At 45.1% G+C, this 26,718-nt stretch overlaps 1 protein-coding gene across 2 annotated transcripts in view; it reads left to right on the top strand.

The window, feature by feature from the left end:
- The first annotated feature begins 5,283 nt into the window (after nucleotides 1-5,283).
- trabd2b (TraB domain containing 2B) overlaps nucleotides 5,284-26,718 on the top strand; it is a 94,643-nt gene continuing 73,208 nt past the window's right edge. The window contains exons 1-2 of one of the 2 annotated variants that reach the window (XM_036978104.1): nucleotides 5,284-5,809; nucleotides 8,953-9,522. In XM_036978104.1, coding sequence (XP_036833999.1) covers nucleotides 5,702-5,809; nucleotides 8,953-9,522 — 678 coding nt within the window. In that variant the 5' untranslated portion in view covers nucleotides 5,284-5,701. The remainder of the gene's footprint in view (nucleotides 5,810-8,952; nucleotides 9,523-26,718) is intronic. The other variant, XM_021603941.2, reaches the window with a different exon arrangement.

Here is a 26,718-nt window from a genome sequence, read left to right as displayed (position 1 = left end):
GTGTGTGTGTGTGTGTGTGTGTGTGTGTGTGTGTGTGTGTGTGTGTGCGTGCGTGCGTGCGAGAGAGAGAGAGAGAGAGAAAGAGAGAGAGAAAGTAAACATTACTCATTTTCAGTGGTGTAAAGTACTTAAGTAAAGATACTTTAAAGTACTACTCAAGTTGTTTTTTGGGGTATCTGTACTTTACTATTTATATTTTTGACAACTTTTCCTTTTACTTCACTACATTCCTAAAGAAAATAATGTACTTTATACTCCATACATTTTCACTGACACTCAAAAGTACTCGTGACATTTTGACAGGAAAATGGTCCAATTCACCTGCCTATCAAAAGGACATCCCTGGTCATCCATCCCTACTGCCTCTGATCTGGCGGACTCAATAAATACAAATGCTACGTTTGTAAATGAATGTCTGAGTGAGAAAATGTGCTGTCTGGTTTGCATAATATAAGGAATTTTTAAATTATTAATACTTTTACTTTTGATACTTAAGTGTATTTTAGCAATTCCATTTCCTTTTGATACACAAGTGTATTTAAAACCGAATACTTTAAGACTTTTACTCAAGTAGTATTTTAATGAGTGACTTTCACTTTTACTTTTTTGTTAAGGTATCTGTACTTTTGCTACAGTATGACATTTTCCACCACTGTTCCACAATGGAAACTTAGATTATTCTAATTGTTCACACTATCACATATAATCCAAAGAAAGGAGAGAACAAATTCCAAGCAGCAAAAAATCCCCTGACTGTCACACTATCCATCTCTCTCTCTCCAGTCTCTCCTGTCACACTATCCATCTCTCTCTCCAGTCTCTCCTGTCACCCTATCCATCTCTCTCTCCAGTCTCTCCTGTCACCCTATCCATCTCTCTCTCTCTCTCTCCAGTCTCTCCTGTCACACTATCCATCTCTCTCTCTCTCTCTCTCCAGTCTCTCCTGTCACACTATCCATCTCTCTCTCTCTCTCTCCAGTCTCTCCTGTCACACTATCCATCTCTCTCTCTCCAGTCTCTCCTGTCACCCTATCCATCTCTCTCTCTCCAGTCTCTCCTGTCACCCTATCCATCTCTCTCTCTCTCTCTCTCTCTCCAGTCTCTCCTGTCACCCTATCCATATCTCTCTCTCTCTCCAGTCTCTCCTGTCACCCTATCCATCTCTCTCTCTCTCTCTCTCTCTCTCTCTCTCTCTCCAGTCTCTCCTGTCACCCTATCCATTTATCTCTCTCCAGTCTCTCCTGTTACACTATCCATTCATCTCTCTCCAGTCTCTCCTGTCACACTATCATCTCTCTCTCTCCAGTCTCTCCTGTCACCCTATCCATTTATCTCTCTCCAGTCTCTCCTGTCACCCTATCCATCTCTCTCTCTCTAGTCTCCCTATCCATCTCTCTCTCTCTCTCCAGTCTCTCCTGTCACCCTATCTATTTATCTCTCTCCAGTCTCTCCTGTCACCCTATCCATCTCTCTCTCTCCAGTCTCCCTATCAATCTCTCTCTCTCTCTCTCCAGTCTCTCCTGTCACCCTATCCATCTCTCTCTCTCTCTCTCCAGTCTCTCCTGTCACCCTATCCATCTCTCTCTCCAGTCTCTCCTGTCACCCTATCCATCTCTCTCTCTCCAGTCTCTCCTGTCACCCTATCCATCTCTCTCTCTCTCTCTCCACTCTCCTGTCACCCTATCCATCTCTCTCTCTCTCTCTCTCTCCAGTCTCTCCTGTCACCCTATCCATCTCTCTCTCCAGTCTCTCCTGTCACCCTATCGATCTCTCTCTCTCCAGTCTCTCCTGTCACCCTATCCATCTCTTTCTCTCTCTCTCAAGTCTCTCCTGTCACCCTATCCATCTCTCTCTCTCCAGTCTCTCCTGTCACCCTATCCATATCTCTCTCTCTCTCTCTCTCTCTCTCTCTCTCTCTCTCTCTCTCTCTCTCTCTCTCTCTCCAGTCTCTCCTATCACCTTATCCATCTCTGTCTCTCTCTCTCTCCAGTGTCTCCTGTCACTCTATCCATCTCTCTCTCTCTCTCCAGTCTCTCCCTCCTCCTGATTGCTGAGAGATAGCCATCCACTGAATGTTATTACACGCAAGTGGGGTGATCTTACAGCAGAAACAGTGGAAAACACACACAACCCCAGAGCATCCTAACGTACAGTAGTCAACCTCCTAGTTTCGACTATGTTGTCCAAAACATTGTTTCAGCCTCTGTGTGCTCCACAAACACAGAATCAGTCATAGGAAAAACACGGAAGTTGAACACAGATCTAGCGGTAGATAGGATAACAGTCGGTTTCAACATACACTACTGTATCCCTCCTCCCCACCATCCATCCATCACTGCCTGGAGACCATGTTATATATGACGGAAAGTTCCTCTGGATCAACTGACCCCCTTATGACAGCCTTCCCCTCCCCCACTTCTCTCCCCCCTCCCCACTACTGCACAGACTCTTACCCCTCGCTACCTCCAGGACATCCGGAAAGTGAAACCACAATAAGAAAGAGTCAATATTATTCAAAGTACACAAAGCAGGAAGATCTTTCAGCAGGCTGAACATGGAGAGAGGAGAGGGGGAGACGGTGTCTAGTGTAGCTCAAGACAGTGTGTGGATGAAGGGGAAGGACGGACTGAAGCCCGAGCTCCACAGTCAATCACATTGTCAGCCTCTCCTGTGAAGTAAAGAAGCCTGAAGCAGTGTTGGGCCATTCTCTAGATACGTCAGCATCATCCATACTCACATTCTCTAGATACGTCATCATCATCCATACTCACATTCTCTGTGATGTTCTTTTTTTATCTACCAATCACTACATGTCAAAATCTGTCTCTGACTATTGTCAGACTACGTCTCTCTCACCCCTTGTCCTCTGCAAGCTACCGTAGAAAGTGTAGGTATCAACACACTTCTGTATTCCACCACTAGGGGTCCCTCTTCACATGATGAACACCATCATACATTGTGACACCATAAAACAGTTACAATGGACATGAATGTGTCCTCTTTTATACCAAATAGATGTGTAGACACAGAGAGAGACTGAGAGCTAATACCTCAGCTTTGGTCTTCTACAGAGCATCAGGCCGGCTGTCATGAAGCCACGTGGACATGTATACACAAGACCCATAGAGCTGTGGGCCTGCAGGTATTACCAGAGGACATTATCAGAGGACATTACCAGCATGCATTACCAGAGGACATTACCAGAGGACATTATCAGAGGACATTACCAGCAGGCATTACCAGAGGACATTATCAGAGTACATTACCAGCAGGCATTACCAGAGGACATTACCAGCAGGCATTACCAGAGGACATTATCAGAGGACATTACCAGCAGGCATTACCAGAAGACATTACCAGCAGGCATTACCAGAGGACATTACCAGAGGGCATTACCAGAAGACATTACCAGCAGGCATTACCAGAGGACATTACCAGAGGGCATTACCAGAGGGCATTATCAGAGGACATTACCAGCAGGGATTTCCAGCTGGCATTACCAGAGGACATTAACAGGGGGCATTACCAGCAGGCATTACCAGAGGACATTACCAGCAGGAATTATCAGAGGACATTACCAGCAGGCATTACCAGCAGGCATTACCAGGGGACATTACCAGAGGATATTACCAGGGCATTTGTTAGTGTTCTCTTTCCCTTTGTCCATGTGTATGTGTGCACTCACGCACATACATTTCTTATAAGCATATTATACCGTAGTGATCAATGTCCGAAAATTGACATTGAAAATGCGTGTCAATGACAGGTCCAATCATGGATGTATTGTACAAGTTTCCCCACTACCAAGATAACTGAACTGAAACAATGAGCACATGCACAGAATAAGAGCTCTGTCTAACTTACTGTCCCCCTCGTGCTATCTCTTTCTCCCTCTCTCTGTGCCTGTGTCTTGCTAACACGTCCCCAGACATCCATTTTCAGGATTGAGGGTTTTCTGTGGTTTGCAAACAGAACATTAACTTTAAAGTATTTTCTTATGCCGTCTGTCTCTGGTATATATATATGCTGTAAATCCTGGCCGTTGTCCAGGAATCTCCTGCATGCAGCAGCTCATAAGCCTCGTCTAACCAGCCAAGAATGTGAACCAGCCTCCTTCAAAGAGAAGCCTTTCACAAGGTGTGGTTAAAGCAGGTAACTGTGTCTGCAGGTGGTCACATTACAACAGAGGAGGCTGCAACTGAAATCACCTGTCTTGCACAAGAACTAACTGCAAGGGGAGTTGCAAGGGCAAATAGGTACATTCGGATTAGATTAGATATGAGTAGGCCAAGTCTAGGAGGTAGGTATTCTTATCCTGATGCATGAAAAAAGCTACTTTGAAAATGTTTTCATAACCAATACTGTGGGGTAGACATAAATCAAACCCTTAGTAGACTGATTTGGGATCAGTTCTTAGATGAAACGATCACAAGTCAGCTCATCAATGTGAATGTAGAGGGAGATAAAAGACACATAAAAGACAGCAACAACCCCAGAACAAACAGATCATTTGTTACATGTGTATCCAGAATCCAGTTGGAGAACCGTGAGGACAGTCAGAGTCAAACACAGACCAGGCGTCCAGAGATGATAGGAGAGGAGTGAGGAGAGAGAGTTAAAACAAGACAGAGGACAAAGAATGGCTTGTCCAGGGCCTTTCTGCCATCGCCCCAGAGGGGAGGCCCGGGTGGCACTTGTTTGAGGGCCTCCCATGATAAATGGCCCACTACTTGATTCTGTCACACTGTCTGCCATGTGGACAATAACATGGGTCATGGCATAGTTTTGACACTGTGGACTGAAGAGAGGGAAAACTTTGTCTCTCAACATGGCCATTCATCGGAACCATTCAGAATTACACAAGATGACCATATCTAAGAGGGCTATTATAAGATAAATAAATAAAAAAACTCTTCACATTTGTCTTTACTGAGATGTTTAATTGTAGGCATTAATCACTCATGACTTGGACACTGGGTCTAAGGGCCCATATTAAACTCTTGTGCAAAAACTGTCAAACAAGCAATGACAGTGATACATGTGAACCAAATGAAAATGAAACATATGACATGTTTAACATAACTTCAGATTTGTTGAAGGACTCCTGGCTTGAAAGGCACCAGACTGGCATTGCAACATTGTCTCACCTGCCCTTTCAGTGGTTGGCAACATGGCATTGCATTATTTTGATACGTGCAGGGTTTTAAGCACTGGAATTACAGATGACAGTTTGAATAACTCCATCTCCCATATCATCTCTCACTCACGCGCAAAGCTGTGCTCTCCCTTTCCCCTCAAAACCTACCTTCCCCTCCTCTTAAAATAAGCATTTGGGGAAAATATTCTAAGCGTACCACCTCCTCCACTCAACCAGCCAGGCTTCAAACTTCTAGAGCGCACTGCGAAAACTTTCCTCTGCAACTGCTGAAAAACCGACTGACACAGGACAGCGCCGAGTGAGAAGAGATAGGGAAAGTAGAACGCGTAGCCCGTTAATAGTTGCCTGGGGTTTGGGAATGGCGGAGAGTCGGAATGATCTATGTCCTCCTTCCGAATGGCACATGTGAGCCGAACCCTGTCTCCTACGGGTCTATTTTGTTACATGTTAGGAGGCGAAAGCCAGTAAACAGCGAGAAAGAGACAGGGGGAAGGTTGAAGTATCTACAACAGCCTGTCGACACCACTATCCTCTCATCTCGAGATGGTCTGTCCGCAAGGACTTCGATGGTTCCTGCTTACCGCTCTCTTGCACGCTGTCGCACCCCGGGACACCCGCGAGAGACCGAGGCAATGTGACCCACCGAAGTCGGTAAGTTGTGCGGAGTAATTACAGTTACTTACCTGTTTCAGTAATGTCATGAGGCAATGTCACACATGAAGATGCCCTTGAATGGATAGACTCAAGCCTTTTAGCTAAATATTTTGGGTTAATTGCAAATGTATGTGTCTAGTCTACAACTGCTGTAGGCTGTAGGCTACAACCAATTCTACAATTTAAATAAACGCAATTTGCTTACACAGTGTTCCTGAATAAGTTGTCTTATGTGCAGCGGATAGGCCAATATAAAAATAGTGAGATATTGTGTAGTTATTGAGTTTTGTGTAACAACCAAATTAACAATAACAACAACAAGTTTTGAGTTGTATTGTCATGGAAATATTGACATGCTATAATAACTACCTACACGTTAAATACAAGAGCAATAATTATGTTTATAGCAACTTTATTAGGCCACCGTATTATTATAGTATAATTATCACATGTGTTATTATTAATATTATTATTATGCCATCATATATTGTTAGGCTAATCCATTATTTCAAGGCTTCGTTAATAGGCCTGTAGCCTACAAGTTGAAGAGGGAAAGCCCATGGCCTATAATTGAAACAATTTCCAATCAGCATAATTGCTTCCAATGGCACCTCAAAAATACGTTATTTTACTTGACATAGCCTATTCTTGAGTTTCCTCACATAAGTCTGGGCCTGAAAAATGGAAGCAGTTGCCAAGCGAAATATGGTTCATGCGCGCCTACCATATGCCTGTTTATATGACAAAAGATAGTGGGGAACACAAACGGGTGACTTGACTTTACATACATTTATTTGGAAAAGTTTCAATTACCTTTAAATCCAAACGGATCAAGTTTCAATGAAACACGACCTATTAAAACAGTTATCGGGCATATTTGCAAAATTATGGAATGGGCTTGTTTTCACAAAGGGAGTCAGCCCATTCGAATTCATTTAATTGGAGTGTTATTTTATCTGGCCATGACCATGTTGCACATGCTCCCGTCTGTATGTCTCTCAGTGTGCATTTCTCATGGTTCTAATTCATTTTCTTCTGATTCTTCTCTTGTGCTGATGATAGAGACAATGCGTGTCGTACGCGTAGATTACATGACTGGTCTGGTCTACATGACTGGCAGAAATTCCCAGATAGAAACGCAATAGGCCTACATCATAACAGGAATTACATGACTGCAGTAATAACGTTCATTACAGTTCATTTTAACGGGGCATGATGTGATCTATTAATATAATACACATGTGTTATAATACATTATTGAAAATATTTCTCAGGGTTGACTTGATAGTATTGCTACAACATAGTCCACAAAATAATGAAATTGTTAGTATTTTTAACCTGCATTTTATAATGGCATTGTTGTCAGGGTCCAGGGATGAACTGTATATGTTGTTCCCCCTTCATGTGATTTGTAATACGTCAGTACAGAGGTATCTGTTTTGTGTTAAAAGTAATTACCCAATAAAATTGAGTTGTTCACATCAGTGCTCCGGAGCGAGCTACAACCAGCGGGCGATGAGCTCTCCTCAGGTCTGGGCTCGGCCAAGTCAAGTAAAACGGACTTCAACTATCCTTATTCGATCGTAAAGAAGTCTTCCTGTCTCGGTGAAGACGGACAGACGTTTGACGATTTAATGATTAACAAATGATATGTATAAAGTTACCAAAATATATAGCCAAAATATAGCTTAGTCAAAATATAATAGTCAGAGCTGTAGGCGTCACCCATGCATTTATTTTGTTGTACTTAGGCTATGCTAATGTGAAAATCCTTTCCAAAGAAACGTTTTGAAACGTCTTAATCACAAATTGCAAGTTTGAGAGGATGTGCAAGCATTTTAGTATAAAACATAGTTCAATGCAATAATTAGGCCTAAAATTATACAAATTACATTTATGCCAATAACAATCCCTTGCAAAAACAATAATATTTCCAAATATTTAATACCTTTTGACAGGGTTTTGAAATCCTTTAAAAAATGTAATTGAAAATGACAAATGTTAGCATGGCATTGGCATTACAATTGTTATTACAACTGGGGAAGTTTTCATTGAATTAGGGTATAAATAAACATTTAAAGGGGCTTGGCCTCCCAGATAGCATATGAACATATCATGAAAGTCATGAAATAAATGTTTAGAATTACAGGAACTGTGCTTTAAAACAGCAACATTTTCTCTCAGACTCATGGCAAAATGTGTAGAATGTCAGGAAATGAGTTCTAAAACAGCAACATTTTCTCTCAGCCTCATGGCAAAATGTGTAGAATGTCACGAAATGAGTTCTAAGACAGCAACATTTTTGGACCATGTTGGTGGACCCAGCGAAACTGCTAAGCTACTGATACAAATTTAAAAAATCCTCAATCCCAGCATCATACCAGCATCTCTATGGTTTGACTTATGTTTTGCAGAGCTATGATCTATGGATGTTTTTGTAAAGAAGGCATAAGGACCCTCATCAAATCCCTGGAATGTTAATGAACTGTAAGAAATAGACACATAAACAAAGCTTTTTCCATTTGATCAGACTTTTATAGTGTTCAGTAAACCAGATACAGTAGCCACGTTTGTCAAAATGTTCAGCAAAGGCCTATTTGTGTGCATTTTGTTGTTTGTGTAGGCTATCCAATGGCTTTTGCAAAAAAGTACTTCCTCAAGTAAAGGATATCCCAGTTAGGTGGGTTGCAGCAGTTTTATATGGTTCAGTATGTTTATACTGCCGTAGCAACCCTTGAAAAGCTTCCCAGCTTCACAGAGGCATTGGCAGCACAGCTATGCACCTCAACAATACACTGGGGTCTGTTTACAAGGAGAAAGCTTCACTATAAACTCATTGCCTCAGAACAGCAGACAGACAGAGAGCAGCACAGTGGAAGTTAGCTGACAAGGTTTCATTGAGTCCCTTGCCTTTATCTCCAGCTGACATTTCAACAGATTCTATTGCATTGACCTGTATCTCAACCAACTAAAAAGCCTGTTTTGAATCACTAAATCACAAAAAGTACTTTTGACTTAACTACTGTCAATGGCCTTTACTCAGAAGGTTAATTTACTCTATTCAAATACTGATTGTCATAAACTCTCTCTCCCATCTCCTCATCCCCATCCTACCCCTCAACCCCCCTGTGCCCCCATAGCAAACCGACATGAACTCTTTCCTCTGGACGGTGGAGCGCCCAGCTCCCTATCCCCCCTCCTATCTCTTTGGGACCATCCATGTGCCCTATACCCGTGTGTGGGACTTCATCCCAGATGTCTCCAAACGGGCCTTTCAGACCAGCGCCAACGTGTTCTTCGAGCTAGACCTGACTGACCCCCTGACCATCTCCAAGTTGACCAACTGCCAGTTGCTGCCCCACGGGGAAAACCTGCAGACCCTGCTGCCCCGGGACCTGTACCGCCGCCTCAAACGCCACCTGGACTATGTCAAGCACATGATGCCCTACTGGATGACGGCAGACCAGCGGGGCCGGGGGCTGTACGCTGACTACCTCTTCAATGCCATTGCAGGGAACTGGGAGAGGAAGAGGCCTGTGTGGGTGATGCTGATGGTTAACTCTCTGACGGAGTCAGACGTGAGGTCGCGGGGGACCCCCGTACTGGACCTGTTCCTGGCCCAGGAGGCCGACCGCATGGGGAAGAGGACAGGAGCGGTGGAGCGGGTGGAGGAGCAGTGTCACCCCCTCAACGGACTTAACTTCTCCCAGGTAAGAGAGGGGGCTGTGGAGGGGGTGGGTTTTGGACATGATCATTGGAGTTGGAGGATATGTGATTGTTGGATGCATTTGGTTGGCGGCTGGGGGCAGGGAGTTGGGAGATTTAATAGAAGGGAAGTCTTGGGAGGAGTTAGTGGAGAATGTAGAAGATGACAATGGGAGGAGAAAAATATGATTAGAAACAGTATTTTTCAAAGCTGTGTATGTGGTTTTAAAGTTATTATTGTGCCTGAGCCTTACAAAACAGACACGAGAGCTGAATCAGCTGACGAGGTGTGACGTTGACAGCTGTAAGTGTAACATAAGTTAGTGAAGGTGTGAGGTAAAAGACTGTGTGGGACGGGTAGTCCTCTTTTCACTGGGCTGACTGCCTGTCTTGGTGCTATGATACAACCACTGTTAGTATCTTGCTCTGTAACTTAACACTGAAAGATGGACAGAATAACCAAATGACTTGATGACAGAAACATGGGGAATATCCGTGTTTTATATCTCCTTGGAAGGGCTGTAGTGGAAGGGTAACATGGAGGTCTAAATAAAGGATGGCCCAGGAATGGTTAGGGGGAGGTCAACTCAAGTCAATTTTTTCAAACTCTGGGAGGTCCAAGCATGTCTTTGATGTGCTAGGACTGGGAGGCTATTCCCCTGCACACACACACACACACACACACACACACACACACACACACACACACACACACACACACACACACACACACACACACACACATACACACACACACACACACACACACACACACACACACACACACACACACACACACACACACACACACACACACACACACACACAAGCCCGGCATGCCTGGGCCTCCCGAGTGACAGGGTGCGGGGCTCCTGCGCTAATTTGAGAGGCACTGGGCCCACACAGCCTCTCCTCTTTCATCAGCACCTCCTAACTACGCTGTCAAAGAGCACACACACACACACACACACACACACAAACACACACACACTCACACACACACACACACACACACACACATACATACAGCTGCCCTGCACATGCATGGGAACCTGGAACACAACTGCCCTACAACGGAGCAATGTTGCAAGGCCAAGTCATGAACTTCTCAGTGTAGTAGTATACAGGATGCAGGGATAATATAAGTCTAATTTCTAATGACCACAGCCTGGAGCTAACACTCTATCATTAACTCTTGGTGTAATGCCTGTTATTTCCAATGAGAACATGAGTAAATCACCAATACAAAGTATTGGACGACTGCCTGCCTTTCTATTGTTCCAGGGAAGGGACATTTTTATAAGGCAGGTGTCACGTCCTGACCTTAGTTCCTTTGTTATGTTTCTTGTTTATGTTCGTCAGGGTGTGAGTTGGGGTGGGCATTCTACAGTGGGGCAAAAAATGTATTTAGTCAGCCACCAATTGTGCAAGTTCTCCCACTTAAAAAGATGAGAGAGCCCTGTAATTTTCATCACAGGTACACTTCAACTATGACAGACAAAATTAGAAAAAAAATCCAGAAAATCACATTGTAGGATTTTTAATTTATTTATTTGCAAATTATGGTGGAAAATAAATAACAAAAGTTTATCTCAATACTTTGTTATATACCCTTTGTTGGCAATGACAGAGGTCAAACATTTTCTGTAAGTCTTCACAATGTTTTCACACACTGTTGCTGGTATTTTGACCCATTCCTCCATGCAGCTCTCCTCTAGAGCAGTGATGTTTTGGGGCTGTTGCTGGGCAACACGGACTTTCAACTCCCTCCAAAGATTATCTATGGGGTTGAGATCTGGAGACTGGCTAGGCCACTCCAGGACCTTGAAATGCTTCTTACGAAGCCACTCCTTCGTTGCCCGGGCGGTGTATTTTGGATCATTGTCATGCTGAAAGACCCAGCCACGTTTCATCTTCAATGCCCTTGCTGATGGAAGGATCTCACTCAAAATCTCACAATACATGGCCCCATTCATTCTTTCCTTTACACGGATCAGTCGTCCTGGTCTCTTTGCAGAAAAACAGCCCCAAAGCATGATGTTTCCACCCCCGTACTTCACAGTAGGTATGGTGTTCTTTGGATGCAACTCAGCATTCTTTGTCCTCCAAACACAACGAGTTTTGTTTTTACCAAAAAGTTATATTTTGGTTTCATCTGACCATATGACATTCTCCCAAACTTCTTCTGGATCATCCAAATGCTCTCTAGCAAACTTCAGACGAGCCTGGACATGTACTGGCTTAAGCAGGGGGACACGTCTGGCACTGCAGGATTTGAGTCCCTGGCGGCGTAGTGTGTTACTGATGGTAGGCTTTGTTACTTTGGTCCCAGCTCTCTGCAGGTCATTCACTGTGTGGTTCTGGGATTTTTGCTCACCGTTCTTGTGATCATTTTGACCCCACGGGGTGAGATCTTGCGTGGAGCCCCAGATCGAGGGAGATTATCAGTGGTCTTGTATGTCTTCCATTTCCTAATAATTGCTCCCACAGTTGATTTCTTCAAACCAATCTGCTTACCTGTTGCAGGTCTACAATTTTGTTTCTGGTGTCCTTTGACAGCTCTTTGGTCTTGGCCATAGTGGAGTTTGTAGTGTGACTGTTTGAGGTTGTGGACAGGTGTCTTTTATACTGATAACAAGTGGAGCGAGTGGAGGACAGAGGAGCCTCTTAAAGAAGAAGTTGCAGGTCTGTGAGAGCCAGAAATCTTGCTTGTTTGTAGGTGACCAAATACTTATTTTCCACCATAATTTGCAAATAAATTCATAAAAAATCCTACAATGTGATTTTCTGGATTTATCTTCTCATTTTGTCTGTCATAGTTGAAGTGTACCTATGATGAAAATTACAGGCCTCTCTCATCTTTTTAAGTGGGAGAACTTGCACAATTGGTGGCTGACTAAATACATTTTTTGCCTCACTGTATGTGTTGTTCTAGTTTTGGTTTTCTATGTGTTTGGCCTGGTATGGTTCTCAATCAGAGGCAGCTGTCAATCATTGTCTCTGATTGAGAATCATACTTAGGTAGCCTGTTTTTCCCACTTGATTTGTGGGTAGTTGTTTTCTGTTTTGTGTTGTTGCACCTTAAAGGACTGTTTCGTTCACTCTCTTTGTTGTTTTGTTATTCAGTGTTTGGTTGATTTATTAAATATTAACATGGACAGATACCACGCTGCATTTTGGTCCGATCTTGACTACTCTTCCTCCGATGAGGAGGAGAACCGTTACAGCAGGTGTATTGTTGGATAACATTTGTGTTGTTGGAGGTTATTTTTCTAAAATCATAATGAATAACTTGAATAAACTCAGTAGCATAATGGACTTTTGGACTTTCGTGCAAGCAAATTATCAACCATCTCAAGTTGTATGAAAAGAGTTCAAAACCTGAAATGAAAGAGACGTGGAAACAATTATAGTCAATTATAATTTGCGATGTAATTTGAACACTATGGTTGATTGGATCTCTCTCTATGGTGATTGGATCTCTCTCTTTGGTGATTGGATCTCTCTCTATGGTGATTGGATCTCTCTCTATGGTTGATTGGAACAAAGATGAGGTCAGGCTGACAGACTGAAAAAAACGAGAGAGGAAAAGCGAGAGAGAAAGAGAGAGGGAGGGAGGGAGGGAGGGAGAGGGGGTAGAGAAAGATGAGAGAGGGAGGGAGGGAGGGAGGGAGGGAGGGAGGGAGGGAGGGAGGGAGGGAGGGAGGGAGGGAGGGAGGGAGGGAGGGAGGGAGGGGGAAAGAGAGCGTTCTCTCTAAACTTTAGAGGAGAAATCTGGGTAAACATTCTGATGCTTGTTGCTGTTGTTCTGGCAGAAAAGACCTATGTGCTGCCTTTACAACAAACATTGTGTGTGTGTGTTGTGTTTTTGGGTATGTGTGTGTTTTATGTACGCAGTTGTGTTGTGTCTTTATGTTATGTTAACTCACGTGGTTGTGGTCATGTCAGTGCGAACCCTAATCTGAAACATGAGCTCTACTTCTTCTGTGTTGGCTAGATCTGACAGCTCCAAACCCTACTATCCACATATCATTTGTTCCCAATAAACGTAGCTGATTACAATATCCTGTAACTTGCCGCTCCCGCGTCATCAAGAGGGTCTCCGATGGTGATTCTTCATCTGCCATAATTATTTTCATACTGTAGGCACCTGGCCCATGCACAGCCAGTGACCTGGAACTGTGCAGCTGGCCCTGGGGCATGGGCTAGCCCAGCTTCGCATCCCGTCCCCTCCCCTCAGCATGGGGACAGTGTGGTGGTGTCACTGAGGTCTCCTGACCTCACAGGAAGTGATCTGTCCAGATGAGAGGTATAACTGATAAACAGTTTCCCCCATGGTGAGAAGTGTACCCTGGCCTCCCGGGTGGCGCAGTGGTTAAGGGCGCTGTACTGCAGTGCCAGCTGTGCCACCAGACTCTGGGTTCGCGCCCAGGCTCTGTCGTAACCGGCCACGACCGGGAGGTCAGTGGGGCAACGCACAATTGGCCTAGCGTCGTCCGTGTTAGGGAGGGTTTGGCCGGTAGGGATATCCTTGTCTCATCGTGCACCAGCGACTCCTGTGGTGGGCCGGGCGAAGTGCACGCCAACCAGTGTTTTCGCTGACACATTGGTATGGCTGGCTTCCGGGTTGGATGCGCGCTGTGTTAAGAAGCAGTGTGGCTTGGTTGGGTTGTGTATCGGAGGACTTTCAACCTTCGTCTCTCCCGAGCCCATACGGGAGTTGCAGCGATGAGACAAGATAGTAGCTACTAAACAATTGGATACCACAACATTGGGGAGAAAAAGGGGTAAAATCTAAAGAAAAAGAGAAGTGGCCAAAAAGTTGGACCCGTTCTGAAATGGACATGGTGCTTTCCCATCCGGAACTGATGCATAAATAAAATGCATAATGCATAATGCATAAATACATTTTTTAAATATAGAGTTCCAAATGGACCCATTCCGTATAGACCTCGTCTGATCCAGAGGGAAGCAGCAGAAAAGTCCATTTTGAAGCTACTTTATTAATCGGATCTGATAAAGTGCGAGATAGAGGAGGTAGAGGTAGAGGTAGATGACACTCTAGCAGGGGCAGTGCTGTGTGTGTGTAGGCTACTGTGAGTGTGAGCGAGTGACACGTGGAATGGGGAGGAGGGAGAGATGAGAGACTGCAACCAACAAGCCGACTCGCGCAATAGTAGACTAATAACTGCCATAGCTAGGTTATTTATCTTCCAATATGATTACGTAGTACCTGTGTTGACAGCATCAAACCGGGAGAGGCTAGTTAAGCTAGGCTAATTGAGGCTGCATGCGCTTTCTCGTCCTACACAGTTACAAACAACAACTAATCTCCTAACTTTTGCCCCTCGTGGAGGCTCTATGACTGCAGACTATTGCCACTTTGATGACTTATGATTGGCCAACAAGCTACAGTATGTGTGCCACTCTCGTGAAAAGCAAAGAGCAGCAGCATAAATTAGGAAAAAAAATCCTCTCTATCTCTGTCTACTGCAGCGGTCAAGTTCTGCTCTATACTGAACAAAAATATAAACGCAACATGTAAAGATCCCAGAAATGTTCCATACACACAAAAAGCTTATTTCTCTAAAATGTTGTGCACAAATTTGTTTACATCTCTGTTAGATAATCCAGCCACCTGAGAGATGTGGCATATTAAGAAGCTGATTAAACAGCATGATAATTACACATGTACACCATGTGCTGGGGACAATAAAAGGCCACTCTAATGTGCATTTTGTCACACAACACAGTGCCACAGATGTCTCAAATGTTGAGGGAGCATGCAATTGGCATGTTCAATGAAGGAATGTCCACCAGAGCTGTTGCCAGATGATTTGTTAATTTCTCTACCATAAGCCGGCTCCAACGTTGTTTTAGAGAATTTGGCAGTACAATCGCAGACCATGTGTAACCACGCCAGCCCAGGACCTCCATATCCGGCTTCTTCACCTTCGGGATTGTCTGAGACCAGCCTCCCGGACAGCTGTTGAAACTGAGTTTGCACAAAATATTTCTGCACAAACTGTCAGAAACAGTCTTAGGAAAGCTCATCTCTGTGCTTGTCGTCCTCACCAGGGTCTTTCTTGACCTGACTGCCATTCGGCGTCATAACCGACTTCCGTGGGCAAATGCTCACCTTCGATGACCCCTGGCAGCTGGAGAAGTATGCTCTCAGACAGCGTGTATGGCATTGTGTGGGTGAGGGGTTTGCTGATGTCAGCATTGTGAACAGAGTACCCGATGGTGTTGGTGGGGTTATGGTATGGGAAGGCATAATCTACAGGCAACAAACACAATTGCATTTTATTGATGCCGATTTTGTCACGTTCTGACCTTTATTTCCTTTGTTTTGTCTTTATTTAGTATGGTCAGGGTGTGAGTTGGGGTGGGCAGTCTATGTTTTGTGTTTCTATGTTTGGTTTCTGTTTCGGCCTAGTTTGGTTCTCAATCAGAGGCAGGTGTCGTTAGTTGTCTCTGATTGAGAATCCTACTTTGGTAGCCTGGGTTTCACTGTTGGTTTGTGGGTGTTTGTCTGTGTTTGTCACCACACGGGACTGTTTCGGTTTTCGTTCATGTTCACATTAATTGTTTTGTAGTTCTTAGTGTTCAGTTTATGTTTTATAATAAACGATATGGACACTTACCACGCTGCGTTTTGGTCCGATCCCTGCTACACCTCCTCTTCAGACGAAGAGGAGGAAATCTGCCGTTACAGATTTGAATGCACAGGGATACCGTGACAAGATCCTGAGGACCATTGTGGTGCCATTCATCCGCCGCCATCACCTCATGTTTCAGCATGATAATGCACTGCCCCATGTCTCAAGGATCTGTACACAATTCCTGAAAGCTGAAAAAGTCCCAGTCTTCCATGGCCTGCATACTCACCAGAAAATGTTACCTGTTGAGCATGTTTGGGATGCTCTGGATTGATGGGTACGACAGGGTGTTCTAGTTCCTGCAAATATCTAGAAACTTTACACAGCCTTTGAAGAGGAGTGGGACAACATTCCACTGGCCACAATCAACAGCCTGATCAACTCTATGTGAAGGAGATGTGTCGTGCTGCATGAGGCAAATGGTGGTCACGCCTGATAGTGACTGGTTTTCTAATCCACGCCACATTTAAAAAAAAAATTATCCCTACAGATGGAGCTCTGGCGCACTTACAGACCTGATATAACTTTGGTTTCTGTTTGCAGTAGCAGTGAGGCAGCAGTGAGGCTGTGGAAACAAAGGCTTGGGGAGAGCATGTTTCTCCAGAGCTGTGGAGGGCGATACAGGCCGACAGATGGGTGGGCCAGCCAGCACCAACCACTCTCCAAAGGCACGCTATCCACAGCGAGGGGGAACCTGCAGGAAGCTAGGACTTCTAGAGGGGTGCAAGCTGGTCACCGTCCAGCAGACGCTTTCTGAAAAAGTCAACAACAACCACAGGCACCTCTCTCCCACTCCCCCGTCTCAGTGCACTACATCTATATCTACATGTAGACCTGAGCCTCTGCTGCCTGCGTCTCTCCGTCTCTGGCCTGGTGTATAAATACCCCTATTTATTTACTCTGGTTCACTTTGCAGCCGAAGCACAGCCCTTGTCAGCGGGAGATGACATCACAGCTGTGCCCCCCTTCTCTGTGTTGAGGCCAGAGGTGGCGACTGGGCTGGCAGAGCAGTGAGGAGACTCTTGAGTTCTGAGTTAGGAGCTGAACGTTCAGGGGCCCCAGAAGAGAAAAGGCTAAGTTACTGGGCTGTTTTCCAGGCAGGTCACCGTGATATAAGTCAGTATTGGACGTCCATCCATGTCTGAGGACATCAGGAGATGACGTGGAAACCGGCCACTAGGGGCAACAGTGAGTGCTGTCGGTTTTGCTAGGGCGTTCTGGATGGGGATGGCGGATGGGTGTAAGCATCTACCTGTGGTTCGAAAGGTTGCATGTTCGAATCCAGCGATAGAAAGTTGTTTTTGATATTTTTGTTTTAAGCCTATCCCAAACCTTAACCCTTACTTTAATTATTCAGAGTTAATGCCTAAGTTTAAGAATTTGGACTTAATGCCTAACTCAACCTGAAACACTTTGAAATGTAACATTTGAGAAACATGGATGAACGCCTAATTCTGACGTGAGACAGTGAGGGCTTGTTGCGATTTACACTGTGACCTGGAGAGGGAGTCTCCTCAGCATGGACAGATCTGGTTTCTCCTCAGCAGGAGCTTGGGGTGCCCTGTGGTGCACTGTGACAGAGACGTCTATTTCAATCAGCCCTGCCCCCGACACAGCTCAGTAGTCCTTCTCTGCTCTAGCAAAGACTTTAGGTTGAGACTTTCTGCTGTGCTGACATAGCATACAATATCGGCCTCTCACATATTGTGGTTAGGTTGGTAAAAATACCCCGTGGGCATTGCCTTCCTATGCATGCACAGAATTTTGTTTCTCTAATTTAATACGTGTTAAACTGAAGAACATACACGAGTCTGAGATGATACGCTGAGCCTGAGATGATACGCTGAGCCTGAGATGATACGCTGAGACTGAGATGGTACGCCGAGCCTGAGATGATACGCTGAGCCTGAGATGATACGCTGAGCCTGAGATGATACGCTGAGTCTGAGATGATACGCTGAGTCTGAGATGATACGTCGAGTCTGAGATGATACGCCGAGTCTGAGATGATACGCCGAGCCTGAGATGATACGCCGAGCCTGAGATGATACGCTGAGTCTGAGATGATACGCTGAGTCTGAGATGATACTCTGAGTGACCAGAGAAATAAAGATCTCCCTTGTCTCGACAGGGTCACGGAGAGCACTGATGAAGACAAGCTGTGTTCAAAACACACATCTCCCGGGTATCATATCAAATCATGACAGAACACTTTTCAGTGTATTCATTGGATGGCTCTCGTATAAATAATGCATATTTAAAGGGAGGAATTAGGTAACATATAACCTGGTCTTTAGTCAAATATTTACATTCCATGGCTGATGTGTTAGTATGGGTCTGAAGCGCTCCTCTGGCCACAGGGCCTGGAGACAAGTGATGGAAAAAACAGTTGTCTCCTCTGCTCCCTAACCTGGCTCCTTCTGGCTCCATGCTCCCTCCCTCCCTCTCTCTCACTCCATGTCTTGGGGCTCTCGCTGTCCCACTGCTCAACTGTACACACCTGGATCTGAACACACAGAACAGAAGAGTAGGAGAGTATAGTTCAAACACCGGGCCTCTCCTACTATGTGTCTACCATGGTTAGTACTACGACTCTGCTACTACATTGATTGTTACAATGTTGGAAAGAAACCCCAAAGGAAACACGGGTAGATATTCACTCTTTACGAGTGACGTTAGAGGATGATGTCAAGCCTCGTATGACTCCTAGTACAAATATGTGGAAAACTGCCGGGCAACACGTATCAGACAGGATATTTCCTGGCTCCGTTGGCAGGCGGAGGGCCAACCACCGCTCTAATGACTTAATTGGCTTCTTAATGACTAAATTGCCCTTCTGCTACCCAGAACCACTTAGGCTATTATACACTGGCCAGAACAGTGGCTTACGGTGGAACCCAGTGAGGAAGAGAGGCCAGATGTGGATGTAGAGTGAGTGGTGGGAGTGATGACTGTAGCTACAGGACATCAAAGAGATGGGGTGAATACAGGTCATATACTATTGGTTCAGTTAGACACAAGTTGGACAGTTTCTTGCCGGTCAAGGATAATACTTGGTATCTCTATTCTATTCCATTCTATGGTTACTCCATACAGCCATATCTCTGTGGTCTTGAGAAACACCATGTCCCTCTCCCACCTCTGAATACCTGGCCAGAGGAGAGGACCTACTGTAGATAAGTAATGGATTCACCACATTGTCACTGAGGTAGCCACTATAGTGAGACAGTGGGCTAGAGAGAGCTCTATCCCATACCGTTGGGTTCCCAGTGCTGAAACCATCCCTTTCCTGTTTCAAACGGAACATGGGTACCTATCTTTGTTTTAATGGCCGCACGTCACTCAATGGATCATTATCCTCCTATGCCTGCTCTTTCTCTCATGATACTGTCTCTCTTTCTCACATACACTCACCACAGTGACCCATGCAGTGAAATACACACACGCACACACACAGACAATGAGAACATGGGTAACAAACGCCAAGCAGATCAGTCTAGGGGCAACAAAACAATGGAAACAAAACAGTGGATTTGGAGGTGGTCTCACTGTGCCTCTGGGCAGGGGCATGTTTTTTCCTGGCAGGGTAGGTTGGATTGGGTTGTCTGAGGTAGCGGCTGATTGATCGCAGACAGGAATGTGACTCAGTGATTTCCTGAGCAACCACAGTTTCCCTGCCTGGAACCCTGTTGTCTGTCAGAGCGTGATAACCATCTCAGATCTGAATCACATACATTACAACCACCTTAACATTGCCGCTCCATGACTTGGTGTTGGTGTGTTGTTGTCTGTGCACAAATGCTAACAGTCACAGATCACTAGCCTTGAGAAATTAAGTGTTTGTGTGTGTGTGTGTGTGTGTGTGTGTGTGTGTGTGTGTGTGTGTGTGTGTGTGTGTGTGTGCAGGCTCATGTTTGTGCGTGTGTCACCCTCATAGGCAGGCTTGTCAAGGGCTCTTGGGTGTGCATTAGTGTAGGCCTCTGACTGAACCCTGCTTTAATGTGACCCATGCGTTTCCTCTGCCCTCTGTTCCCTGTCCCCAGTTATACACACCCCAGTGAAGCACTTCACTTCACTTCTGCTCAGCCCCACCTCACCCCAGTCTCACCCCTGCCCCACCTCAGCCCCACCTCAGCTCCGCTCAGCCCCACCTCACCCCAGTCTCAACCCTGCCCCACCTCAGCCCCACCTCAGCCCCACCTCAGCTCCACTCAGCCCCACCTCACCCCACCTCACCCCTTTAACGCTCTCAATGCTCTCAAAGCGTGCTCGACTCCGCACCTCTGTACCAATCATGTGTATTATTAAAGAGGAAGTGAAACTCAGTTCTGAGTCTTTAAGGAAGGAGTCCATAACTGTTTGAGGCTGATTGGTTAAGCAGGGATGCTCTTAGACTGTCTATTTTCTTTGTTGAATCAGTCCTGATTGAGGTCACACCCCAGACTATTCCTCTACTGCCACTGACAGAGTCAGAGTGGTGATGACTCAGGTCGTCCATCCACCCCAGCCCACAGACTGATGTGAAACCCGCCAGTTGGAGCTCTTGAAATGGAGCTCCTCTCATAAACTTTTACTGGGGTGCACATAAATCCACTGATTCCCGCTGTTCCCCCGCGCAACCGTGTGGATCGACGCCCGCCCCCCCCCCCAGTCCCCTTGTCCCTCCCCAGGCCAGCAAGGAGGGAGGGCAGGACGCAGGCTCCACTGACATTAACAAGGCCTCAAACACACAGGCACTGGTACCAACTCAATGAGCTCTGTGGGGAGAAATGACAGCAGAGCAGTTAGTCCAAATCCCATTCATCCATGTTTAAAAGCACTCGGCTCAGTCAAAGTTATTTTTGTTGATGGATAGTTTCATGAGAACACGTTGATCCCTGGGTCCAGCTTGGCTCTGGGCTGACCCAGTGATGGAGTAGTAAGGTCAGGGCTGGAAGGGATAGCTGCAGTGCCCACCAGTGTTAACACATTGTTATCAGCAAGGAAGAGATCCTTCACAGTGTTCTGATAGGAAGGTCATGTTTCACTCCACGTCCCCGTCTCTGATGGATCGGCAAGGGTGTAACTGGAATACATGACTTCATAGTGTGTCTGGAGGTGGGAGTGTGTGTTGGTTTGCATGTACGTCAGTGGAGGCTGGTGAAAAATTGAGGAGGATGGGAGACCCACAGCATAAGCACAGACTGCACGGAGACGACAAAGAGTGTTAAAAAATCTAATTATTTTAACCTAAAGCATTTCATAGAGACATTTATAGTACAATATTATGGGGAATGGGAATGAGAGGGCTACTTACACAGTGTTGGGAAGGGATCACAGCAGTGGTTGAATGAGGGTATGAGTCATGAGTTGAGGTTTTCAAAGGTTTGACTTCAGTGCAGGACAGGGGTTGAGGTGTTCAGAGGCTTCAGTGTAGGACAGGGGTTGAGGTGTTCAGAGGCTTCAGTGCAGGACAGGGGTTGAGGTGTTCAGAGGCTTCAGTGCAGGACAGGGGTTGAGGTGTTCAGAGGCTTCAGTGCAGGACAGGGGTTGAGGTGTTCAGAGGCTTCAGTGCAGGACAGGGGTTGAGGTGTTCAGAGGCTTCAGTGCAGGACAGGGGTTGAGGTGTTCAGAGGCTTCAGTGTAGGACAGGGGTTGAGGTGTTCAGAGGCTTCAGTGCAGGACAGGGGTTGAGGTGTTCAGAGGCTTCAGTGTAGGACAGTGGTTGAGGTGTTCAGAGGCTTCAGTGTAGGACAGGCTCACCATGAATGGAACGTGTTGGAGAAGAGCTCAATTCTTCCACTGAGGGCAGGACAGGATTTGACTGTGAAGACAAAAAACACAAAAAAACACACTACTCTACATAGAAAATTGGCAGGTCTACTCACATTGCTTGGAGAGGAGAGGACACATGAGACGTGGCTTCAGTCAGGAGAGTTGACAACGGTAGTGGTCATCACCTCTTAATCAGGGAACAGGAGGGGACTTAACTGTAAATACAAATAGTATATACATTCCATTACAGCAGCACCACCATAGGTTTGGTCAACAATTTTCTCCATGAAGTTAAGCTCAGACATCTCAGAGTTCACAAAGTCAAACACAGACTGTGCATCTCTCCCACTTGACACATCAAAATAGCTCAAGAAATGTTCCTGCATAAAGCCCTTATCATCCACATACCTGACAACTGATGACCGCGAGCAGACTGGTGGCACAATAGGACCCAGAGTGATGGGGCAATTCTATCCCACTTGGGCCCAGAGTTTTTCCGTATCTGGTAACCTAACCAGGAAAACTCCGGACCCTACCCTATGACAGTGAATAATCAGTTTTAAAAAGGTTTTATACTGGCTATGATGGGATCCGTTTTTCTAACCAGGTCCGTTTTTCATCTCCTGGAAAAAACTCCTGGCCATGGGGAGGATGACAACCCTGTCAAACTGCAGCAAATTAATTATATTTAGACTAGACTAACAGGGGGGTTTCCTCTACCCAGACACAGAGACAACAACTGATGGACAACAGAACTCACAGGGCTGAGCTTCCTTTATGCATGTTTGTATAGCGCAGGCCTATGCAACTGTAGGCCTAATAAAACATTTACACACATGTCTGTCTATGACATCACTATTATGTTGACTGATTCATTCCAGGTAATAATTTGGGATTTAAAAAGGTCTAGGCAACCAGGCCTGCCCAAATTTGCATATAACCCAAATTTGATCACATTCACATTTTCTCCTGACAAACAAATGGACTATAAATACGTAACGCTACCAATTTGTTTACCCTGACCAGATGGACAGGATGGATAGGCTGCATGCAGATGTTATTATTAGTAGCCTACAGTTGATCATACTGAATAATCGTCTCGTTTTCATTCCATACAGCATGTCAGATCTCTAATGTTTAGGTGTGCCTATAATGAAACATTTATGTAAAGAGTTATTTATTGTGTCTGTCCAGAGTGATGATGTGTTATCACCTTTGCTAAATAAATACCAGAGGAAAGTGGAAAGCCTACTCTTTATAATCTTTCATTTAATGGATGATGCTTTGGAAGCAATCAAATCATTCTGAATTGATTTCGACGTCCCAGAGAAGGCAGTACAAACTTACATATGCTCAGCAAGTAAAGCGTCTTAACGTTCAATTACATCTGCAAGCTCCTTGTAGTTGACCTTGTTAGCAGAACTTTCCCACTCGTCCACTCCATTGTTGCGAGCATTAACTAGCCATTCTGGTGGAGAAAACTGCACTCTGGTAGCTAGCTACTTGCTACTAAAGTTAGCAAGGCAAATTTAAATAAATTGAAATAACTAAACACAAAAAATAAAGTTCTAAAACCAAGAAAACAATATATAATCTACCTCCTCCGTCTCCTGTAGTTTGAAGAAACATATTTGAATGTAATAATATCATAAAAAGGCTCAACTATCACCATTCACTCTTATCTTTATCCAATATGCCTCCAACTCACACCCTCAAACATGTAGATCCCCTGAACGCAGCTCACTTTCCAGCTCCCACCCTCAAACATGTAGATCCCCTGAACGCAGCTCACTTTCCAGCTCCCACTCTCAAACACGTAGATCCCCTGAACGCAGCTCACTTTCCAGCTCCCACCCTCAAACACGTAGATCCCCTGAACGCAGCTCACTTTCCAGCTCCCACCCTCAAACACGTAGATCCCCTGAACGCAGCTCACTTTCCAGCTCCCACCCTCAAACACGTAGATCCCCTGAACGCAGCTCACTTTCCAGCTCCCACTCTCAAACACGTAGATCCCCTGAACGCAGCTCACTTTCCAGCTCCCACTCTCAAACACGTAGATCCCCTGAACGCAGCTCACTTTCCAGCTCCCACCCTCAAACACGTAGATCCCCTGAACGCAGCTCACTTTCCAGCTCCCACTCTCAAACACGTAGATCCCCTGAACGCAGCTCACTTTCCAGCTCCCACTCTCTAACACGTAGATCCCCTGAACGCAGCTCACTTTCCAGCTCCCACTCTCAAACACGTAGATCCCCTGAACGCAGCTCACTTTCCAGCTCCCACCCTCAAACACCTAGATCCCCTGAACGCAGCTCACTCTCCAGATCCCAATCACCTGAATTCTAATCACCTGTTCACACACTATGTCACTATCACACACTATTTAGTTCAGGTCTCTGCACCCCATCACTGTGAGGTATTGTTTGTTTTGAGACACACGTCTTTCTGAGCTCTGGATTTCCCGTGAGTTACTCCTCCTGTGTATGATAGTTTTTGCCTGCCTCGCTAACGATGCCTTTTGCCTATTCCCTGCCTGTACTTTAGTCGGATTTCCTGTTATCAACCTATTGCCTGATCTCCCAGACTACATTACTAGCCTTTTCCCTGCCTGTACTGTTGCTCTTTTGGACCCCCTGTGTATGACCTTCTGCCTGCCCCTGGACCTCCCTCCTCCTGTACTCCTTTGCAATAAACACCAGCGCTTGAAACCAGCTCTCTGTCTCCCCTCGTGTTCATTACAGGAATAGCTGTCCGGCTACACCATGGTGCTAGCCTAGAGTGTGTTGTTGAAACTACTGTAGACCTTCATTGCAAAATAGTGAGTTTTAATCAGGTATTTGGTGACGTGAATATATTTAGTTTTATCTAAAAAGGATAACTTTTTAAATGTTTAATTTAAATAAAATAATGTTTAATTCACTGAGTAGGATGGTCCTCCCCTTCTTCCTCTGAGGAGCCTCCACTGGTGTGCGTGTTTGCATGTGTATGTCTGTACCTAATGATGTGTGTGCGTGCATGCATGTTTGGTGCATTTGAAATATGATTAAACACAGTTGAGCGTGGGGTTAGCGTTCTGAAATCCCATGCAAAAACAACAGCTCAGGCCCTCAATGGGGAGGCTTAATAACAAAGAAAGAATGCTGCGACCATGAAAATGTTTCACTTTGTTAAAACCCCAACTGCTAATCTCTGGGCGACAAACACATTCTACGTCCATGTTCCCTCCACTGCCGGAAGAGTTCAGGAATTTGCTGAATTCAGGCCTCGGGTTCACCTTTCAAAGTTTTATTCCCAGGCACTTCTTAGAGCCAGAGGGAGTAGGATGCTCTCTCCTTAGCTTACTAAACTCAACTCCAAGTTTCTGATAATCTCCACCATTGGAGTTGAGCAGAGACCAGGCTTTGTGAAATGAATTTCTGACTACATCGATTTGCCTAAGGTCAACATATATAAAAAAAAATATTATTACATAACTTACATTGCACCTATGTTTGTCCTCTGTAGTTACTTGACTTTCTTTGTTTGCTGAAATCCATACTTTTTCGATAAATGTTAATCAGATGTGCCAATTAAATCTCAACAAGGGAACTGTCTGTGGTTGTTGTATTGGATGAAGTGTTTATTAAAACATTTGGATTTTAGCAAACAAAGGCACGCATCTACAGAGGACAAACATACTGTAGGTTCAAGGTAAGCGACACGTTTTATAATTGACATTTTTTGAAGTATTGACCTTGGGCGAATCGATGTAGTCGGAGCTGAAATCCACAAAGCCTGGTCTCTGCTCTACTTCGTTGGTGGAATTCATCAGAAACATCCTTCTCCATGGAGTTGAGTTTAGTCAGCTACCCTCTTCTCTGCCCCTCAAATGACCCTCATCCCCCAATCCCTCCACCCTCCCTCCCTACCTTCTCTGCTGTCGTACATGATTCCCTGTGACTGGCTCAATGGTGGAGCGCAGGTTAGTGGTTGTGCTCTATTGTTCAGGTCAGTTGTAGAGCTGGGATTTGGGATTATGGAATGTTGGCTCCCCTTCTGCTGACGTGTGACCTCTATAGGCCTTACCTTGAGAGCAAGGAAACAGGGAGAGGAGAGAGAGAATGGAGGGAGGGAGGGAGGGAGCGCAAAGGAGAATAGGGGTGAGGGAGAGAGAAAAGTAGATATAGAGAAATAGGAGATAGAAACATAATAGGGGAGGGGCATGAGAAAAGAGGTAGATTCAGCAGACCCACGCCACTCAGAGTCAGAGCAAGAGGAAAAAGAAACGAAAATAAATGACTCAATTTGGATGTGGAAAAGAGAGGTAGAGAAAGGGCAAAAAACACAGGAAACCTTTTACCTTCTTCACTGGGCAGGTTTTACCAAAACAAAATAGATGTGAGATTTCTCTCTCTTTTCTCCTCTCTCTCTCCTCTGTCTCTCCACTCAATTTCACCTGTCATTCACCAGTGGAGTTTTTCCCCCCTCTCCCAAAGGCAAATGTTCTCTACCTCTCTTTTGTGCTCGCTGGAACAGTTTAAATACAGTACCAGTCAAAAGTTTGGACACACCTACTCATTCCAGGGTTTTTCTTTATTTTTACTATTTTCTACATTGTAGAATAATAATAAAGACATCAGAACTATGAAATAACAAATATGGAATCATGTAGTAACCAACAAAGTGTGAAACAAATCTAAATATATTTTGTATTTGAGATTCTTCAAAGTAGCCACCCTTTGCCTTGATGACAGCTTTGCGCACTCTTGGCATTCTCTCCACCAGCTACACCTGGAATGTTTT

The sequence above is a fragment of the Oncorhynchus mykiss genome, chromosome 5 (assembly GCF_013265735.2).
Source record: "Oncorhynchus mykiss isolate Arlee chromosome 5, USDA_OmykA_1.1, whole genome shotgun sequence".
NCBI classification, from domain to species: Eukaryota; Metazoa; Chordata; class Actinopteri; order Salmoniformes; family Salmonidae; genus Oncorhynchus; species Oncorhynchus mykiss.
Note: the sequence above shows the minus strand (reverse complement) of the source record. Positions and strands in the feature narration are given on the sequence as shown.